This window comes from Dipodomys spectabilis, unplaced genomic scaffold (genome assembly GCF_019054845.1).
Source record: "Dipodomys spectabilis isolate Male_0828 unplaced genomic scaffold, ASM1905484v1 ptg000480l, whole genome shotgun sequence".
Classification (NCBI taxonomy): Eukaryota; Metazoa; Chordata; class Mammalia; order Rodentia; family Heteromyidae; genus Dipodomys; species Dipodomys spectabilis.
This window is the reverse complement of record NW_024871157.1, coordinates 901619-923340: the sequence shown is the minus strand read 5'-3', so window position 1 is coordinate 923340 and position 21722 is coordinate 901619. Positions and strand designations below refer to the sequence as shown.

The window sequence follows — 21722 nt, the reverse complement described above, 5'->3', positions numbered from 1 at the left end:
AACTGTTACCCTAACCTATCAGGTAAGGATGTGAAGGTCAAAGGAGCCGAGGCAGCGCTGCCCAAGGTCAGGCAGCACTGCCGGACCTCGGGCAGTGCTGCTCAGACCAGGACCCAAGCTCCCAGTCCAGTCCAGCCTGGCACAAGATAGACACAAACTGTCCACAGGCAGGCCAAGCCCCAGACACAGCTCAGCGCTGCTACGGTGGAGCAGCACCTCCTGACCTCTTCTCTCTGTCCCTGTCTCAAGGTTTCTCTTGATCCCTGTCTGTCTCTGTCTGTCTGTCTGTCTCACTCACATGCACATGCACATGCACGCGTGTGTGCATGGACTAAGATCTTGACTGAGAAGTTGCAGGGAGGAAAGAGGATCCCTCCCCCCACCTCCACCCTCCCCACCCCGCCATCCCCGGCCGAGAGAGGCGTGCAGCCCTGTGGGCCACCAGTCAGGAATCTCCATAGTGACAGAGGCTGTGGGGCTAAAAATAGAAGTTCTACCTGCGGAAAGCCCCCTCCTTGCGCCACCCCCACCCCCTGCGCCCAGCTCCTGCTGCCCAGGAACCCAAACGCAGAGAGAAGGGGGGGCGGCGTAACCCCGACACCCGCCAGCCCTGAGGGGCTGCGAGGGCGGCAGCAGTGTGCAGCACAGCCACAGTCCTGAGAAAACAGATTCTATGGGCAGCCCCGGAAGGCCTTGGCAGAATGTTCTAGCATAAGTAGGCAACACCCCTTCCTGGCAAGCTGCATCCCCTTAAGTCTTGACAGCAAGAGATGCCCTTTCCCGGCGACAGCTTAAAGAACAGCTCCACAGTGCTCCTATCCCACAGTAGGCTACTAAACGCCCAGACCTGCCCAGCCTCCAAGTGGACCACGAGGTGGAAAGCTCTGGAACCCCCAGACCTGCTCTAAATGGGTCCACAAGATAGCACTGTCCAAAGCAGCAGATGAGCAGAGTTCACAGCCAGAGAGTGCGGCTCTGCCCGGCCCTGGGGCCTTGAGGCCCAAGCTTGCTCTCCGGGCTTCAGCTCCGGGTCAGCGTCTCCTGTGTGGGAAAGGGAGTGGAAGGCCTGGGCGCAGCAAGCGCTCTGCAGCCCTGCATCAGTCAGGGCCAACCCAGTGACTCGGCAGTGTGGGTATGCTTTGTTGCTGGTGGGCTAGCCTGGGAACCCAAGTGTGTGTGGTGGGCATGGACATTCCCACTGAAAGCAGCTTTTTGCAGCTGTGCCGGTGCCGGCTGGATACTTGCGTGTCACCCAGCATATCACACACTGGAGCCCAGGGCAGCTGCGCCCCGCCCCAGAAACCACAGGGCAGAGGTCAAGCTGTCCAGAACGAGGGTGGGAGCCCTCCTAGTGATACCCACAAACCTACAGGTTCAGGTGTCATTGAAAATAAACCGGCCGCCAGGCGCCAGTGGCTCACGCCTGTAATCCTAGATACTCAGGAGGCTGAGATCTGAGGATCGTGGTTTGAAGCCAGCCTGGCAGGAAAGTCTGTGAAACTTTTTTCCCCCTATTTGTGGGGCCTGAACTCTGGGCCTGGGCACTGTCCCTCAGTTCTTCAGCGCAAGGCTAGTGTTCTACCACTTAAGCACAACTTCCAGCTTTTTTTGCTTATGTGGTGCTGAGGAATTGAACCCAGGGCCTCATGCATGCAAGGCAAGCGCTCTACCACTGAGCCACCTTCCCAGCCCCCCGTCTGTGAAAGTCTTATTTCCAATAAATTACAAACAACAACAACTGGAAGTGGACCTGTGAATCAAGTAGTAGAGTGCTAATCTTGTGGAAAAGAAGCTCAGGGGCAATACCCAGGCCCTGAGTTCCAGCCCCAGTATGGGCCAAAAAATAAAAATAGGTCTGGAGGACTAGAAATGTGGCTCAGTGGTAGAGTGCCTACCTCGCATGCATGAAGCCCGGGTTCCATTCCTCAGTGCCACATACACAGAAAAGGCCACAAGTGGCACTGTGGCTCAAGCGGTAGAGCACTAGCCTTGAGCAAAAGCCCAGGGACAATGCCAGGTCCTGAGTTCAAGCCCCAGGACTGGCAAAAACAAAAACAAAAAGTCTGGAGAAGGCAGCTGTGCGGTACAGTGCAGGAGGTGCCTGGGGTTTGATCCTTGGCACTGGAAGAAGAAAGAAGGAGGGGAGAGGAGGGGAGGGGAGGGGAGGGGAGGGGAGGAGAGAGGAGAGGGCCTGGTTTCTAAAGGCTTTTAAAATGATTGATACTTTTTGGCAATAAGAATACTTTGCATGAGATCCACTCTCTTAAATTTTCTTGTGTTCGATACAGGGTTAGCTATAATTCCACGATGCTCGGCTGGTCTCCACAGCTTGCTCATCTTGCCTGCCTGAAGGTAACTACTGTTGATGAATAACTCTCTACTCCCAACCCCAGCCCTTGGCAGCCACTAGTCCACCGATGCTCTGAATTTGGCTTCTCCAAATGCCTTGCATAAGTGAAATAACGCCATGTTTGTCTTTCTGAGGCTGGTTGATTTCACTTAACATACTGTGCACTGTCCTGTCCCCAAGGTCCGTCCTTGTCATCACGTGGGGCACAAGTACCGCCTTTTCAAGGTATATTCTATGGATATATAAATGCATTTTTTTCATCTAGTAACACACATTTAAATGATTTAATTTGAGGGGGGAAGAACTGAACTCAGAGCCGGGCGTCAGTGGCTCACACCTGTAATCCTAGCTACTCAGGAGGCTGAGATCTGAGGATCACAGTTCAAAGCCAGCCCAGGCAGGAAACTCTGTGAGACTCTTTTTTTTTTTTTGTCGGTTGTGGGGCTTGAACTCTGGGCCTGGGCGCTGTCCCTCAGCTCTTCAGCTCAAGGCTAGCGCTCTACCACTTGAGCTACAGCGCCACTTCCGGTTTTCTGGTGGTTTATTGGAGATAGGAGTCTCACGGTCTCTCCTGCCCGGGCTGGCTTTGAACCGCGATCCTCAGATCTCAGCCTCCTGAGTAGCTAGGATTACAGGCGTGAGCCACCAGCGCCCAGCTTCTGTGAGACTCTTATCTCCAATAAACCACCAGAAAACCAGAAGTGGTGCTGTGGCTCAAGTGGTAGAGCACTAGCCTTGAGCTGAAGAGCTGAGGGACAGCGCTCAGGCCCAGAGTTCAAGCCCCATGACAAAAAAAAAAAAAAAAAAACTGAACTCAGGGCATTGAGCCATGTCCCTAACCCAATAATTTGACTTTTACAAATTTATATACCTATGGTAAATTTATTAATTTTACCATAGGTGTATATATTACTTTAAAATGTTTTTAAGAACTAGGTGGGAGCTAGGCACCAGTGGCTCACGCCTGTAATCCTAGCTACTCAGGAGACTAAGATATGAGGATCATGGTTTGAAGCCAGCCCGGGCAGAAAAGTCTCCATGGCACTCTTTTTTTTTTTTTCATCGGTCATGAGGCTTGAACTCTGGGGCTGGGCACTGTCCATGAGCTCTTCAGCTCAAGGCTAGTGCTCTACCACTTGAGCCACAGCACCACTTCCGGTTTTCTGGTGGTTAACTGGAGATAAGAGTCTCATAGACTTTTCTGCCTGGGCTAGCGTTGAACTGCAATCCTCAGATTTCTGCTTCCTTGGTAGCTAGGATTACAGGAGTGAGCCACTGGCACCTCTTATCTCCAATTAACCACTCAAAAACTGGAAATGGCACTGTGGCTCAAGAGGTAGAGCACTAGCCTTGAGCACAAAGAAGTTCAGCAACAGTGTCCAGGCCCTGAGTTCAAGCCCCAGGTAAAATACACACACACACACACACACACACACACACACACACACGGAAATAATACTTGGAGGTCCTTTGCTTATCCTTTTTGATTGCTCCCCCTCAATCTCAATCTCCCTTTCGGTCTATGTGACCTTGCACAGATCCATCCCTCCTTCACAGTTTATCTTCTGTGTCATCTGCAACAGGGACACAACTTAAGATTCTCACAATGATTATTAACTATGTTGCCTCTAATTTATAAACAGTCTTAAACTTCTCAAGTAAAGCCTGGTGAAAGCAACTCCTCAGTAGTTAATTCATTAAGCAGGGTTTATGGTGAGCCTGGAGTGGCACTGCCTTCCAGACATCACTGCCAGAGATGCTGGCCCCACAGTCCCTGGCTCAGAGTTAATGCACAGGAAAGTTAATTAGACGAATGAAGGCAAGTGTGGCTGTGTATTCCAGACTGACTTCCTGCTCTCACTCAGCTGCCCATGTGTCTCCTGCTGTATTTCCTGGAATACTGAGAGAGAAAGAGGCCAAGGGGGCAATGTACTTTCCCTCCCATCATCTGCCAGGAGTCAACCAGCACTCAAAAGGCCAGCTTACTTAGAACCATGACCAGGGGCCCTCTGACAGGTGGAAGTCACGGATGAGTCCCTTGGGCAGGTGAAGGCAGGAAGTTAGGACCACCAGCTCTTGTACCAGTGACGGATGAGGCTGCTGCTCCTTAGTCAGGCCCTTGAATGCTCACAGAGCCACCTTCCCTGGCCACCTCTCGCTGCATCACCCTGCAAGCCCGCCAGGAGGGCCATCACTACCCCAGTGGATGAATACAGAAGCCACGGCCTTGAAAGGCCACTCACCTGGGAATGGGACACTCTGGCTTCCGGTCCTAAGTGCCTTAGCCCAGTCGCCTTCTATTGTTCCTCATCCAGAGACAAAGCAAAGCCTGAAACCAGCCCGAAACACTTAAACCTTTATTTGACGACCAGAGAAATAAAAGTGTGATCGATGCATACAATGGACTATCATTCACCTCCAAGAAAGAAGGAATTCTGGCACGCACAACACTGCGGGTAACCCTTGAAGACACCGAGCCAAGTAAAAGAAGCCTGACCCAAAACACACCATGCAGTTCCAACGACTTGAGGTTTCTAGAGAAGGAACGAAAGGCCAATGGGGACCAGTGGCTCAAGTCTGTAATCCTCGCTCCTTAGAGGCTGAGACCTGGAGATCATAGTTTGAAGCTAGCCCAATGAGAAAAGTCAATGAGATTCCATCTCCAATTAACCAGGAAAACGCCAGACTGGAAATGTGGCTCAAGTGGCAAGTAACAACCCGTGACTGAAAAAGCTAAGCAAGTGCACGAGGTCCTGAGTTCAAGCCTCATATTAACCAGGGACTCTGAGCACATCAAAAGGAATAAGTTGGCGTGTCCTAGTGGGCTCCACTGTGTGGAACACTAGGGCCCCCGCAGCTAAACCAAGAGGACAACAATGCAGATGTGACTTCAAGGGGTCTACCACATAGACTCCATTGCCGGGCTTTCTGGGCAAACAGATCCAAAATCTCTTGCTGAGTCTCAGACTCAGGCCCCAGCTGATTTTCTTAGCTGGGCAGCCACAGACCTTTGCGCTCTTTCCACTACCAAGCCCAGGAATAATAAGCTGTGTGCCCACGGGGAGGACCAGGCCAGGTCTGCCTCTTACTCCTGCCCTGGCTGGCTTCCCGTCGCCCCTTCACAAGACTAGCTCAGGGAAGAGGACAAAAAAACTGCAGGCAGAGTGGCAAAATGGAGACAGCAGGCCCTGGCTTCAGGGTTGCCTAGCTTGTCCCAAGACAAGCCCCAGCCCATTCTGACCTGCTGTGTTTTTAAAAATCCTCTACTTTTCCCCACCACCACCAACAACAAAAAAAGGCCATACACAGATTGCTTGGCCAGCTGTGATCTGCCCATCAGGTAAAGTACTTTCTGGGACCTCTAGGACCACATTCAGAGCGGGCCCACACCTGGCCTCTGACCTTCAATCTCCAGTTCATAGCCAGAGAACACACAGCAGGATCAGAATTTGGCCTCAAAATTCCATAAATAGATGGGATCCCAGGCATGTGATCCTGTCTCAGGGAATCTGTTTTCAGTTGACAGAGCCCTTTGGCCTCTTTTTGGAAAGCCAAGTCTAAAGAACCAACAGCAAAGGGGTTCTGGGAAAAAAGAAAAGCAATAACCCACACAAACTCAAATTAAATTTCTTCGTACTGTTTAGAAGCAGCCGGATCAAGAACTATTGATGAATTTTAAAACCAGCATAACCCTCCAACGTGGGCTGTTTAACATGACTAAACACAAATGAGCACGGGAGGAAGCTAGGGACTCTCTAGGCCCAGTCTGGGCCAGCGGTTAACTTCCTGTGTGGCTGGACCAGAGTCATGACCTCTTGGAACTTCAGTTTCCTCCGCTGTACAAGTGTAGCGGCATCTGTGGGTCTGACGCAGTGAGCGGCAGAAGCACTCTACGCCTTGGGATGGCGCATGAAGGTGGGTGTGTGGCAATGGGCCCCTGCCTCTGCTCCTCTGCCCCGCCCTCCATGGGCACCAAGCGGTGAATAGGCTCCAAGCTTCTGTGCCAGGCATGGGTGACCCCCAAGACAAGCCACAGTCTTTCACAACCTGGCAGCAATGGTGAGGGGCCCAGGTCCTTGTAGTTTGTAGGTTCCCAGGACAGGGAAAAGCAGCTTTCTAGTACAGTACAAAAGGTCACAATCCAGGGTCCGTCCATCTGCCTGGGACGGGTGGGGTACAGTCAGCCTGAACCCTCCGGACCCGCCAGACCACCAGGGCAACCTTGAGTGAACCAGACGTCCTGGAGTTTACGAGCCAGCCTGCAGTTCAGTAGCCACATCCTTGAGAGTTAACCCGTTCCCCTACCAACACCCCACGCCCAGCCCTGAGATCGTAGGGTTTCAGGGAAATGGAAAGTCATTGCTCTTGATGGAAAGGTCAAACTCTTGGACTCGGGTTTTTTCCAGAGCTCTGTCAGGCTCTCTTTGTTTGGTTCTAGCTTCCTTCCCTCTCCCCGGCCCTGACTGGGAAGTGGCAGGGGGGCAGGGCGAACTGAGTGAAAAGAAAAAGGAGTGAGTACTAAATGAGCACTACAAACCTTGGGGCCAAGGCATGCGAGACAAATTGCACTGTCAGCAGCCGCCACCGCGAACTCGCGATGCTTCCGTGAGTCACCCAAGGCTGTCACCGACATCAAACTAGCGTTCTGTCACAGAGCAGGGCAAGAGCTCGGCCGCGTGCTAACGGCACGAACCTGTGCCACTCATCCCCTGCTACCTCCAGCAGCAAATGCACAGGCTACATCGTGTCCCAGGATAAATCACCGAGCTCCTTTCCTTTCCGGCTTAATACAAATCGTGCTCTGAACCAATTAAAGAAGCCACTCCAGGACTCTGCTTCACTCGGCAGGCAAATGCCAGGCGTGGGGAAGAACGAAGTCTCAGGGGTGGCATGGCCCAGTGGTGCCCAGCCGGGGAGCGTGCTTTCAGAACGCCGAGGCTTTTGTTATTACCGAGATTTTAGTGTTGGGTTCGCAAACACATCCAATTTCTTTGGACTGGTAGTTACTGCCTGCCTCGGGGAGGGCTGCCGGCCTCCCTCCTCGCAGATGGTCCAACCACAATAAACGTTTGGCCTGTCAGATGCACAACGCTGACGAGCTAATTGAAATATGCTACAAGCAGCAGACCTCAAATAAATGTGAAATCACCGTTTCCTTACTCGAGCGCCCTTGGAACCGCGGCCGGCCGCGTCTGGCTCGCACGCTGCCCCACCCTGCCCGCCCGCACAGCCGCATGCTCTCACGGGAGGCTTTCAAAGGACTTAATGCCTTTTTTTTTTTTCAGTGTGATTACCCAAGTGGGGGAAAATCTAATTGCAAAAAATGTTTGGTTTCACTCCCTTTTAGGAAAAAAAAATGCAAGTGAAAAGTCAACTCTTACAAAGTGCCAAGGAAAGCAATTAATGGGCAGTCGGCAGAGCGAGGAGCCGCCCTCACCCCGGGAGCATCAGGCAGGAGGACCTGGAAGCCAGGTCCCTTGTTCCCCCATGCAGAAAGCAGGAGTGGCACCTCAGGGAGCCCATGCCCTGCCGCTCCAGACGATCGCGGGGTCCCAGGAGGCCGAGGCTGTTGGGTAGACCTGGCCAGGGGAGATACAGAAAGAGACAAGTCCCTCCCCAGGAGCCACAGCTCACAGGAGCTAGGAGCTCCGGAGAGGAGCACGGCGGCACCTGCTTACAGGACACACGGAGGCACATTTAGGGGAAGGTCCTTGGGCGACAGCGAAGTGATTTACACAGTCAAGACCTCAGGATTGGAGGTGTGGGGTCCTGGGGACTGTGGCCTGAAACCAGGCCAGGCCTTTGTGTGAACGCCTGTCCTTAGCTCCTCTTAGCAAGGTCCAGCTCCTTTGTGCACTGCCACCCTTTGGACGCGAGCATGGGGCCCCTCCTCTCCTGCAGGAAGCGGAGAGAGCACCGTGTATGTAGCGGCCGGAGCTAGCACGTACAATAACAAGCAAGCGCAAAGAATCTACCACACCCTGGACCTGGACCAACCTGGGCCTCAGCCTCATCCCTAGCACTGACTGCATGGCAGAGAGATGCCTTGACTGGGCCAAATACTTGTGACGTCCAACATGGCGGGCTACATTGCTGATGAATTCAAGCTCAGCTACTTGTGAAGGTTTATCAGTAACCCCCAATTCAATCTTCCAACACTTTCCCGGTCATGTTCAAACTTGTACAGAGCAGCAAAAAAAACACAAGTTGCCTCCCAACTGAGATAAAGCAAGACACTCCGCCTGCCACTCCAGCATTCCCACTGTAAGCAGGTGTCTTCTGTTGGCTGTTTAGTGCCATGTCTCTCACATGTCTGTGCTTTCTGTTGATTTTTTTTTGTTTAACACATCCCCAAGCCTAGTATGGAAATGCTGTCCAGTGGCCCCAAGTACAGGAGGTTATGACATGCAGGGAAAGTATGTGTGAAGTATGTGTGACACAAGCTACCATGGCACTGTTAGCCACGAGTGCTACGTGAATGAATCCACCATATGCAATAGGAAAGGCAGTACTGATTGTGTGTGACGTTAGGGGACAGGACTACCTTGCACAGAAGACCGTATGGACAGGTGATGTGTGTGTGGTGCATTTCCCTCGCCGGAGTGCTCAGCTCTGCAGCACCATCTGCTCCTATGGCTACAAGCTGCCACACCCAAGTCCAACAAGAAGTCCTGGCTATCAGCGTCTACGAGTTCAGAATCAATCTCTGGTCTCCCTTGTTGTTTCCATAAGGTTCTACCCATCCCCATCCTTGGTGTCTCTGCTCTCCCTCGATTGTTAACGTCTGATCTCCACGAGCGGGAGGGAGGACTGCATGCAGGGAGAGCACACGCAGTCAGGAAACTGGCTTCAGCAAGGAGAGGATGTGACAGCGACTCTGCCATGCTCTTTCTCAAGATAGTAGTTTAGGTTTGGTTCTTATTGAGGCAGAACCTTACTATGTAACCTAGGCTGGCCTAGAACTCCCTATCCTTGAGCCTCTGCCTCCCAAATGGGATTACACGCGTGTGCCACCACACCTGGGGTTGATCCTTCCTGCTGGTTAACTTCCATTTTGTCCTCTGGCAAGGGCAGCTGTGAGTATGAGTAACAGAAGCAAATGCCAGCCTGCTCCTCCTAACAGCACTCTTTCTGTCTTTGGCCACAAAGGTTTGGCACAATGCAGTCAAGATGTTTGCTGGGCTGGGCCTGAGGAACATACTACAGGAAAAAGGAGCCATGTAAGAACTGCTGGCTTAGGCTGGGCGCCAGTGGCTCATGCTTATAATCCTAGCTACTCAGGAGGCTGAGATCTGAGGATCGTGGCTCAAAGCCAGCCCGAGCAGGAAAGTCCGTGAGACTCTTATCTCCAATAAACCACTAGAAAACCTGGGGCCAGAGATTTTAGGTTCTAAGTTCCACATACCCTGACAGGCATTGTGGCTGATCCAAACTGTTCCTATTCTTAAAATCCCACTCTTCCAGAAAGTCAAGTCCTGACTACTCTACCCAGAAAGGGTGTCTGCTTCTGAACTCTGCCTTGGAGTACCAATTATATATCACACACACACACACACACACACACACACACACACACACACACACACACTCACTCACACCCCTCCCTCTGGGTTACCTGAAGACTTGCTTCTAAGCACACTGCAATTTGGCATAAGCGTTAGGAGAAATGTTACTTTTGTATTCAACTCACTTATCTGTTTTCTGGAAACCTTTTGTGATTACTTATAGAATATATGGATAAGGCTGGCAGGTGGCTCACACCTATAATCCTAGCTACACAAGGGGCTAGGCTACCCCGGAGGACAAATTTGCCTGATTCCTATTTCAAAATAACAGCAGAAAAACAGGTCTCAAGCAGCCCCAGGTTCAAACTCCCTCTCCCACAAAAAAAAAAAAATAGTTAAGTGACTCACTCCAAAGGCTGAGGCAGAAGAACCATGAGTTCAAGGCCAGCCCTGACTACATAGCTGTTTCCCAAAAACAAACAAACCAGACATCGGTGGCTCATACCTGTGATCTTAGCTACTCAGGAGGCTGAGATCTGAGAATCATAGTTCAAAGCCAGCCCAGACAGCCAAGTCTGTGAGACACTTATCTCCAATTAACCAAAAAGTGGAAGTGGAGCTGTGGTTCAAATGATAGAGCACTAGCCTTGAACACAAAAGCTGGGGACAGTGCTTGAGTTCAAGCCCTGGAATTGGAACAACAACAAAAAGCAAACAAAATAAAATGTGGTAGATAGATTTACATGAGACTATACACACAGAGAGTCAGACTAAGTAAAGTAGAAAAAAATAAGGTGACCGTGAAGGGCATGGATGAATATCACACTGCACGCTAAGCACCCAGGAAGTCAAGGGGAAGAGGAAAACAGCAACTAGAAAGACAGTGTGCTGTGGAACAAGCTGGGCAGAAATAGGTACAAATCAAATCCATTGACCTCACTGTATCTCAATTTGGGGAAAACAGGAGACGAATAGCACGTGCCCTACAGGAGCGCAGGAGGCACCCTGGGTGGTACACAGCAGATAACACATGTTTTTCTTCCCCACTTTCCTTTTCATTATCCAATGAGAAAGAAACTAGTTTCCCAGGGAAGGCAAAGTTTGCCTGGCCCTAAATTCTAAAGGAAATTATTATTTTTTACATGAAACACTGTAAGAAGCCTTTAACAAAGGGGACAACACTTCAGATTATGGTTTTAGAGCAAACTAGATGAGATCTGCTATGGCTCTATTTAATAATGTCCTCAAATACCCAGGAAAGCTTCATATACATCCAAATGACCTATAGAGGAGCTGGGAATCCCCCCAGCTGTTTCAGTGTCTGGAGATCAGGTTCTGTTAAGCAGGGTTCAGGGTGGCACAAGGATTGAGCTGAGCAAAGCTGAGAGGCGGCATGCAGACACCAATGGCTGCCTCCAGACCAACAGCAGCCTCCCTGATGGTGGCAAGAGGCGGCAAGGCCCGTCCCCGGCCTCCCGTGCCAGAGCGCCCAGCTTCTTTTTCCAAAACAGCAAGGCCTGGGATCTTGAAGCAGCAGACGTTTCCTCAGCTAATCTCTACAAATAACTGCACATCCTCCATGACTGATTCTTCTAGAAGACCAAGCTTGAAAGCTGTAGCCGGAAGGGCTGGTTAAAAGAACATCTGCCGGGTGTTAAAATAGTAAGACAATGTGAGGACAGAATGTGTCCCTAGGGACTGTGGCCTGAGACTCTCTGAGGCTCTGAGACTCTCATCCAGGCCAACCTCTCACTATCCCATCAACATTCTCCAAGTGCCTACTGTGGACCAGGCACCGGGGATGGAGAAACAGGATGCAGCACCAACTGTCTGGGGGCTGGTCTGCTGGGCTCCAGCTGTCAATTCAGGGTGGCAAGTCAAGTTAGGAGGGGTGCAGGGGTAGAGGAACTGACCTCCTGGAAAGGCCGCAAGAGAGCCAAGCTGAGTCCCCGTCAGGGACAAAGGCATAAGGCACACAGGGAAACTTGGAGGGAGCTGGAGCTTCGTGTGAGGGATGACACAGTGCAGGCAGGCGGGGTGGACAGGGTCCAGACCCCCAAGGCCCTTGACAGGCAGAGGAATTCCCTTCCAAATTCCATCAGGACCAAGCCAGACTAAGAAAGCCGTGACTTAGTTAAGGTTGCACAGCAAGCTAGATGGAAAACCAAGCCTAGATCCCACCTAGCTGCGTAGACTCCTGCAGCCCAATCCTCTCCTCTAGTAGACCTCTCAAGCACAGGCAGCTGGGGAGGGCCGAAGAGAGAACCTATATGAGGCACTGGCCATCTTCACAGCGGAGAATGTGCTGTCCTAGTCATTTGGCAAGTCACTCCCTCGAACAGCCCTTCCTAAGTCATTGTGTTTCTCTGCAGTAGGGGAGGGCCGAGCATCTATTCCGATCCCAGAAGCATCTCTTCATCAGAGAAAAAGAACTGGACAGCTACAGCCCCAGCAGCCAGATAAGGAAAGGTGGAGCGGAAAAGCTCGGAGGGACTTGTGCTCCACACAGACAGACTAGGCAGGGAGGTGCTACCCAGGGCAGGGGACAGAGATAAATCAAACTGTACCCGGGAGTTCACCATCCTCAAGGGGAGATAAGCCTGGCACAAAAGTAACTATAAAACAAGGCAAGACTGTGATAAGAGCCACACAGATGAAGCCCAGTGGATGTGGGTTGCACAAAGGCATAATTCAGATGGGCAGTATGTTCAGTATCTTCTCCCCCGAGCCGGGCTACTCTATTAGTTGTGGTGACTCCCAGATGGAGGCAGGGGAGAAAGCTGGCAATAGACAAAGATGCTCAGCGGTTGGCAGGGTTCACGCCTGTAATCCTAGCTACTCAGAAAAAAGCCAGAATAGGCAGGAAAGTCCAAGAGACTCTTAGATCCATTAACCACCAAAAAACTGGAAGTGGAGCTGTGGCACAAGTGGTAGATCACCAGGCTTAAGCAAAAAAGCCCAGGGCCAGAGTCTAGGCCCTGAATGCAAGCCCTCGCACTGGCACCAAAACAAAAAATGAAAACAAATCAACAACAACAACAACAAAGTTCAGTGGCATCTCCTTTGAAGAAGCCAGATTCAGCAGGGAGGAGCAAGAGAGGCCCAGAGTTTTAGAGATGGTGGACTGGGGGACACGCTAGCTTCCTGTGCAGGACCAAGTCTGTTAAAAAAAAAGAGCAAAGCTGAGGCCTGGCCTGGAGCTGGCAGCGCGTGTGAGGGGCGCACTGCTTGCGGGAGACGCAGCCGCTGGGTGGGGAGCGTGGCCGGCCCACACCGGGAGGGGGTGCGCCCACACCGGGGAGGGGGCTCACCAAAGTTTCTGCCTCCCAGCTACCAGCTGTCCTGCCTCGGACGAGGAAGGATGTGCGGTGGGTGCGAGAGGAGACAGGCGGCCGCAGGCCGAGCTGGCATCTCCCGGGACCTCAGGGATGGCCACTGGGGACGGAGACCGGCCACAGCCCACGCTAGGGCCCGGCGCCCACCCCGCCAGGCAGGGCCGGAGTCCCGCCCGCCGCTTCCCGCCAGCCGAGAGGGGCCGCGGGGCGCAGGCCCGCACCGCACGCCGCGCCGCCCCAGCCCGCGGTGGCACGGGTCACCACCCGGCTGAGGCCAGCCGACTTCGGAGACCAGCGTTCGGGGTGCACAGGGGCGGCGGCGACTCCCAGGGCCAGGGCCGCGCCGGCCGAGGCCCCGCCGCCCTCCCGCCTCTCCGCTGCCCGCGCCCCGCCGCGCGCCGGCCCGGGGCTCCCGCGCTCCACTCCGCTCCGGCCCGCGGCCTCCCGGGTCCTCGGGGCGGCCCGCGGCTTCCGCGGGCCCGATTCCGCCCTCCGCCCTCCGCACTCACCGGCCCGGCTGCCGCGCTCGTCCTCTTCGGCCGCCTCACGACGCCTCGCGGGCAGCGCGGACCCCGCCACCCCGGCCCGGCCGCCCTCGCCCCGCGGCCCCGCGCGGCCGCGCCGCCAGCTGGCCCCGGGCGAGCGGCCGGGCGGCGGCGGGCATGCTCCGGGCCGTCGGCGGGCGGGCGGCGGCACACGTGCTGGCGCCGGCGGCTGAGGCGGCGCCGCGGGCCGAGCCGGCTGCACCGCTCTGCGCCGCCGCCGCTCCCGCGCCTCAGCGGCCGCTGCTGCCCGCGCGCGCCGGCCCACCGCGCATTCCCTCACTCGCGGCGGCGGCGGCGGCGGGCGGCGCCTCCTCAGGCCGCACGGGGGAGCGTCTCGCTCCGCGGCGGGCAACGCCGCCGTCTCCGGAAGAGCGTCTCGGACGCCGCCCCGCGGGGTCGGCGGCTGCTGTTCCCGGGCAGAGGGCGCGCGGGCCTTGCACTCCCTGGGGGCGGCCGCGGGCGCTGGGAAGACCGCGGCGCACATGGACGGCGGGCGCGGGGAGCGGGGCCCCGAGGCGCCGCCGGCCACCCCTCCGCCCCGGCGTGCCCGCCGCCCCGGGCGGCCTCCCCTCCACCAGCGCGGTGGACAGATGTGCGCAAGGTCCGTGGGCCGGGGGTCGCCCTGGGCGAGCGCCCGCTCAGGGCCCGCACCCCCGACGCCCGCGCTGAGGGCCGGGGTGCCGCCATGCCCCCACCCCCTTCACAGGACCGGCCCACGAAGCACCCTTTAACCCAGGCAGGAGAGGCCGGGACCTCCGGAACTACTGAAACCGGGGACAGCCATGAAGAAACACCGACACCAGACGGGCAGCTCGCGTCCACAGGTTTATTGAGCCTCAAGCGCGATGCGCACAGCGGCCGCTGGCCCGCTTACAAGCGCAGTACCCCGGTATCAGATCCGACTGAACCCCGCAACCACCAGCGACGCTAGGGGAAGCAACTTTTTCAGTGGTCACAGCTACAGTCAAACTGCCAAACGTGAGACATATTTATCTTTAAAACTGTGATGACATTGGATACAAAGTCCAGCAAATGCAAATTTATGGCTTGATTCCTCATATAAGGGCCCTACAAAAATAAGGGGCAGATGTGATGGGAAAAGGTTAGTAACAGCCTAACAATACCGGTGTAGTGTACTTAACGTTCTACCACAGTCGCAGAGCGCGTGCCCCGGCACTACATTATACATTATCTGTTTCATCAGACCTGGAAATCTCAAACCAGTCAGGATTCACATAGGACAGGTAAGTCTGATCTACCTGACAACTCCTAAAGGACTCTAGGTGTGCATTTGGGGTAGAGTAAAACCTTGTGAAATTTGCTGAGAGATGTAAAACTTAAGGTGAGAGAAATGTCTTACTTTACTACACACATGGGTGCAGGGTTCAGAATTCAAATAGCACTATGCAAAGCACCTGGCTTTGGTCCCTGGGGGTGGTTATCAATCTCTAAATCACAATCTCTGCATAAACGTGGAGGCCAGGGGCAGGCACCTCCTCCAGGTGCTCCGGTCTCCGGGCCATGGCCTTTAGAGATCTACTCATGGAACATCTGAAGGAAAAGTTATTTTTATTAAATTGGCACTAAACTTTTAGGGAAACAGCTTATATTAAAGGATTCCCAGATCCCCAACTGTATTAAGATCAAAGTACTTCCTCAACTTACATTGGGCAGGTTACTTTTTTTTATTTTGTTAAAACCAAAAAGACCCACACCAGAGTGAAACTTACTTAAACTTCAAGGAAAGCCATGCTTTTCTTCAGTGCTGATCATCTTAGACCACTTAACAGAAATGCCCACCCAGTGTGGGGTTTAGGTCAACTTGGTGCTGCTCCTTCCAAAGCCCAAGTACTCCTGATGGGAATGTGAAATGCAGAATTTACTGCGCACTTTGCTGAACACCAGGCACTTCGCATCACCTCCCTTCCTGAAAGGTTCTCACCAACAGCAGGAAGGCAGGACTGCCAGGGTGTGATCCACATCTGTGTGGCTCCAAGTCCTGTGCCTTGTGCCCACCCCCACTGCCCTAGCATGGCTTCTCTGCTTCTGCTGATGTCCCTCACAAGCAACTCCTGCAAAGGAAGGGGCAGGCCCTCGGTGGCACAGTTAACTTTCTTTCCACAGATGGAGAATACACTTATGCATGGCCCCAGGATGAACATAGTTGACTTTTTTTTTGGCCAGTCCTGGGGCTCGAACTCAGGGCCCTGGGGACTGTCCCTGAGCTGCTCTGGCTCAAGGCTAGTGCTCTACCACTTGAGCCACAGCACCACTTCTGGCTTTTTCTGTGTATGTGGTACTGAGGAATCGAACCCAGGGCTTCATGCATGCTAGGCATGCATGAGTCACCTTCCCAGCCCATAGTTGATTTCTGAGGTAACACCTGCTCTTTAAAATTGCTACCTTTCTCACTTTGGGGCTGAGTTGCTTTTCAGTGTTCATAAGAATTACCAAGCGAAAAGACAGCTGGAAGAATTTCTCTTGGTGTCCCTCCTCACAGATGTGAAAAGAATAATTAAAAAAAATAAGTAACTGATAGTTCCAATGTATTACACACTCAAAAATCAAAACATATGCTTTCTGAGAGCACAGAAGACGTTTGGGTGAAGTTTGATGCCTTTTTTGGTATAAGCCAATTATAGGCTACTAAGAAGATAACTCCTTGGCAAGATAAAACAATCATCTTCTCTTCTGAAATGGCAATTTCCTCGTTCTTAAGAATGTAGTCTTAGACTTCACAATGAAGTGAAAGTAGGGAATGAGAAGATGTCCTCACCAGCAGGTTAGTCTTTAATTGCACATACGGGGACATAATAGAAAAGGAAATGAAACAAGTCTCTACCTTCATGAGGTCTAGATACAAGCTGTACAGGAGCTGAATTAAAATGAACTTTCTTATTTACTATAACTAAAAGATTAATTTCTTTTTTGTCCGCCGTGGGGCCTGGGCACTGTCCCTCAGCTCTTCAGCTCAAGGCTAGCGCTCTACCACTTGCGCTACAGCGCCACTTCTGGCTTTTTCTGCTTATGTGGTGCTGAGGAATCAAACCCAATGCCTCATGCACGCAAGGCAAACACTCTACCACTGAGCTACCTTCCCAGCCCAAGAATTCCTTAAAAGAAAAGAAAAAAAAGGCTAGAAAAAAAATCAAGAATAAAGGCACTTGGCAAGTAACTCTGATTAGTTCCAAATCTTCAAGTGGGTACAGAAGTGGAGCAGAGACTCAACTGTTCTAGCCCAAGTACTCCCCTCCTGGCTGAGCCTTCACAGAATACACCCTTGCTCTGCTCCCCAGGCCTGCAGAGCAGCCAGGTGAAACTCTGGTGAAAGGTGCACAAAAATCAACTGAGAGCTTGCTTCAAGGCAAACCCTTCAGGGAGTAACAGAGTTGGTTTGGTTCACTATAACTATACATTAAGAACTATATAAGGAGAAAAAGTTCAAAAGCAAACCAAACTTGAAAACCTGAGCATTTTGAGTGGGAATTGGTTTTGATTCTGGAGGAGTCTGTTTATAAATATGTGCCAAGCTGGAACATGTGGGCATTGGGCTCTGATTGGCCATCAAAAAGTGGGTAGCAGCTGGGTATCAGTGGCTCACGCCTGTAATCCTAGATACTCAGAAGGCTGAGATCTGAGGATTGAAGGTCAAAGCCAGCCCAGGCAGGAAAGTGTGAGACTCTTATCTTGCCTTGAGCTGAAGAGCTGAGGGACAGAGCCTAGGCCCAGAGTTCAAGCCCCAACAACAACAACAACAACAAAATGGGTGGCTAAGCAGCTTGGCATTCTTCAACAGTCCCAACACAAACCTGTGTACTTGGGGCTCCTGAATCCGAGCAGCACTGACCAGGGGTGCTGCTCAGGCAGTGCGCTCAGCCCCCTAGCAAGGCACCAGACTCTACTTGGATATATTTCTCATTCATTAACAAGCAGAGTAGATTATTCTGACCTAAAATCAAGTACTACAGCACCTATGAAGTATTTATTTTTCTTTGTGGCAGGGGTGGAGGTGGGTCAGAGATCGGAGGGTTAAAATGTTGGGATTTTTACTGGTATGTGAAGCCAAGCTCCTGAAAGTATGGCTATTCTGGTTTCTCCATTGGTAATAGCCATTACAGTATTGACACTATCCATGTTTTTGTTGTCCAGGATGGGACAGTTACATTCAAAATGACTGGCAGAGAGCTACAGCTCTCCAGTAGGTTGACTAAGACAATTACAGAAGAACAAGCATCCCCCTTATATTTTCTTTCCTTATAAACAATGAAGTTATAGGAAAATAAGATGGATTATACTTGCAGTTTTCTAATAGTTATACAGGAATTGCAACTTCAAAAATTACATAAGCCAGGTGCCAATAGCTCATGCCTTTAATCCTAACTACTCAGGAGGCCTGAGATCTAAGGATCATGGTTCAAAGCCAACCTAAACAGAAAAGTCCATGAGATTCAATTTCAATAAACTACCAAAAAAATCCAGAAGTGGAGCTGTGGCTCAAGTGGTAGAGTGCTAAGCCTTGAGCAAAAAAGTTCAGGGATAGCACACGAGCCCTGAGTTCAAGCCTAGGGCCAGCACAAAAAGAAAAAAACCCTACATAACTGAAAGCCAATATATGCTATATTTTTAATATTCAACATGTATTCGTCTATCACTATGGAAACTGTTAGGCATTTGTTTTTTAAAATGTATTTATAATGCAGAACAACTGTATAAAATTGGTGTGCAAAAGTTCATCATAAAAGGTTAACGCTATTTCTTTAGAAACAAGTTGCTTCCCCTGTGTATATTTCCTTATTCTTGTTATAAATTGAAGACATATACTATTTAAAAATAATGCTTTTTAAATAGTAAAATATACAAGAGATTCCTGAGCATAACAAAAATATCTTGAAAATATGTGGCCGTCTGAAGTATAAAATAGCAAGTGTTAAGAATAGCATGATTGTAAAACTACTATTTGAAGGCTTATAAACCAGTACAAAATAGTTTGCCTTTTCTGAGTGCATAATTATACATACATTAGTGCAAACAAAAATGGCTCAAATTTAATGGCTACAAATCTCAAAGATTTGCAGACGTGCGCAAGACATGGAACTTCTTTAGCGTCATGCGAACTGAACCCAGTTCTCGATTGATCTTTTCCAAACGATCCTCCAACGCTTCCTAGGTGGGAATAATGGTAAAAATGTAGTGAGAATTCCACATCAAGTTCACCAGTTTTGCAACCACCAAGCTCATATTATCTTTTAACAAAAGAATAAGCATTTAAATTCCAGATAGTGACTTTACTTTCCATGCAAATCCCTTTATCATTATTTCTTTTGTTTCTTCCCCTCCCACCTCCCTCTCTCTACCCTACCCTATTTCTGAGTTACTTGGGACTTAATCCATGGCCTCTCTCATGCTAACAAGTGCTCCACTCTTTGGGCCACTTTCTCAGTCCTACTATTTGTTTTAAACTGAACAATATGTCAATATCACAGTCCTTCAAAGTACACTTCAAAATATTCTTAATGTTTGGCATATTCAATATTTGTATGCCTATAATCACAGCTACTCAGGAGGCAGAGATAAGGAGGGTCAAGGAGAAAGCACAGGCAGGAGAATCTGGTCTGAGAGACCCTATCTGAAAAAATAAGTAAAACAATAAAAGAGTAGATAGTTGAAGTGGTAAAGTGCCTACCTAGCAAGTGTGAGACTCTCTTGAGTTCAAGTCCTAGTACTGCCAAATATATATATGCAAATTCTAGAAATAATAATATAAAAATGGAAGGGAAAGCCGGGCGCTGGTGGCTCACGCCTATAATCTTAGCTACTCAGGAGGCTGAGATCTGAAGATCACGGTTCAAAGCCAGCCTGGGCAAGGGAAGGCCGTGAGACTCTTATCTCCAATAAACCACTAGAAAACCAGAAGTGGCGCTGTGGCTCAAGTGGTAGAGCACTTGCCTTGAGCTGAAGAGCTGAGGGATAGTGCCCAAGCCCAGAGTTCAAGCCCCAGGACTGACCCAAAAAAAAAAAAAAAAAAAAAGAGAAGGGATGATTCTTCCACTTTGATAAATTGAGAGCAGTACAAGAGAAGCCTAGGAAGCAATTGATACATCTCACCAGAAGAAATGGGCACAATAGATCAAGCTATAGCCCACTCATGACTTCCTTCCAACAAAGGAAAGGAAAAAAAGCCAGGTGTCAATGGCTCACACCTGTAATCCTAGCTACTCAGGAAGCTGAGATCCTACGACTGTGGTTCAAAACCAGTTCGAGAGTTCGAGCAAGAAAGTCTGTGAGAGTCTCATTTCTAATTAACTACCAAAAAGCTGGAAGTGGAGCTGTGGCTCAAGTGGTGGAGTGTTAGCCTTGAGCAAAAAAGTTCAGGGACAGTATGAGGCCCATTTGAAGCCCCAGATCTGGAAAAGAACAAAACTGGAAACTTCTAAAAATATATATGTATATACATACTTCACAATTACAATGAATAACAATTAATAGTATCCAGAAAATACATATTTATCATTTTAGATACTTTACTTAGTATTAACTCCAATGTTAGCATAAAATAAAACTTCTGATTTTTATCTTTAGGGCTAGGAACTGCTTTTTAAGCACAAGGCCCTGCGTTCAAACCTCAGTACCACCAAAAATAAAACTATACATATACTTATGCTTTATATATTTTAACAAGTTTATCTGAAAAAGAATTGCATTATATTATTCATTATATTCAGAAGACAGATAAGCAAAAAAATCACTGTCCCTCTTTCCTGTTTGTTCTGCACATTTGCACACCCTTTTGAAAAGAAAAACTAATACTTCCAATATTTTTCAACTGAATAATTCCTTCTCTTATAACATCCTCTTGAATCAATATATATCATTCCACAAGTAACATATCTAACCAGGAAATCTTTTGAGTAGAAATTTAGGTTGCTTCTAATTTGGGACACTATAAATAAGGCTGCAGTAAGTTTCTTAAACACGTCTCCTTGCAGTATCTATAAATATTGCTTATGAATCATTCCCAGAAGTAAAACTGTGCTAGGTTCAAAGAAATGCAAAATTCTGAGGCTTTAGATCTATGTAGTGTTGTATTCCAGAAAGTCTGACAATTTCAACTTCCACTTGCATTGTATGAAAACAAGCTTTTCTGTGCTTTGTTGTTTGTCTGAAACTTTCAGTTGTCCTGCCACTGTCTGGGTTAATAAGTAAATTACTCAAAATGCCTGTAGATTTTTCTTTGTTTTGCTGGTCTTGGGCTTGAACTTAGGGCCTGAGTGTTGTTCTTGAGCTGTTATGCTCAAAGCTAGCATCCTATCATTGAAGCCACAACTCCACTTTAAGCATAGGGGGCTAACTAAATGGAGAGAAGAATCTCCTAGACTTTCCTGCCAGGCTGGCTTCAAAACACGATCCTCAGATCTGCAGGCTCCTGAGTAGCTACGATGACAGACTTGAGCCACCAGCACTCCGCCCCAAGCCCCTTTTTCTGCCATTTTTTTTCTCAATGGACTGAAGCATTAATGTGTACAAACAGGAACTATTGCCCTTCAGAAAGTCTTATTTTAAAAGGAACTTACCACATTCATTTATAAATATAATAGCATTTCAAGGTGATTTAGAATCAGCGTATCATATTTTCCTTCTGTCTTCCTAGTCAACTATTTTAAGTTTCATGTTTTGAATCCTATAAATTATTCAACAAAAATCTTCGGGACAACAAGCAAATACTGAAGGTCAGAGAAAAAGACAAGGCAAAAGGCCCTCCACTATTTTCCTTGGGTCTCTGCTACCAAAAATCAGTCTGAAAACCTTAGCTGAAGTTAAGGCACTGATAAAGTATATGCTTGCTGTTCTGTTTAAAATGTTCCTAAAAGAGCAAATTTTAAACAGCCTGTGGTTTCATGCATTTTTATTCTCTGAACAGCAGTATGCACTGGCCTCATCGCCAGCATCGCCAGCACCACCTGCTGCTCAGGATGGGAACCACACCTCT

At 50.0% G+C, this 21722-nt stretch overlaps 2 protein-coding genes across 9 annotated transcripts in view; both read right to left on the bottom strand.

Annotated features, from left to right (window-relative positions):
* The window catches only part of Pitpnm2 (phosphatidylinositol transfer protein membrane associated 2), a 114406-nt gene extending 100630 nt beyond the window's left edge, over window positions 1–13776 (bottom strand). For all 8 annotated transcript variants that reach the window (XM_042669064.1, XM_042669068.1, XM_042669070.1 and 5 more), the window contains exon 1: window positions 13700–13776. The gene's annotated coding sequence lies outside the window, so the exon portion shown is untranslated. The remainder of the gene's footprint in view (window positions 1–13699) is intronic.
* A 4568-nt stretch (window positions 13777–18344) lies between these two features.
* The window catches only part of Mphosph9 (M-phase phosphoprotein 9), a 43757-nt gene continuing 40379 nt past the window's right edge, over window positions 18345–21722 (bottom strand). Inside the window, exon 23 of the mRNA XM_042669086.1 lies at window positions 18345–18898. Within this exon, the coding sequence (XP_042525020.1) occupies window positions 18797–18898 (102 nt within the window). The 3' untranslated portion in view covers window positions 18345–18796. The remainder of the gene's footprint in view (window positions 18899–21722) is intronic.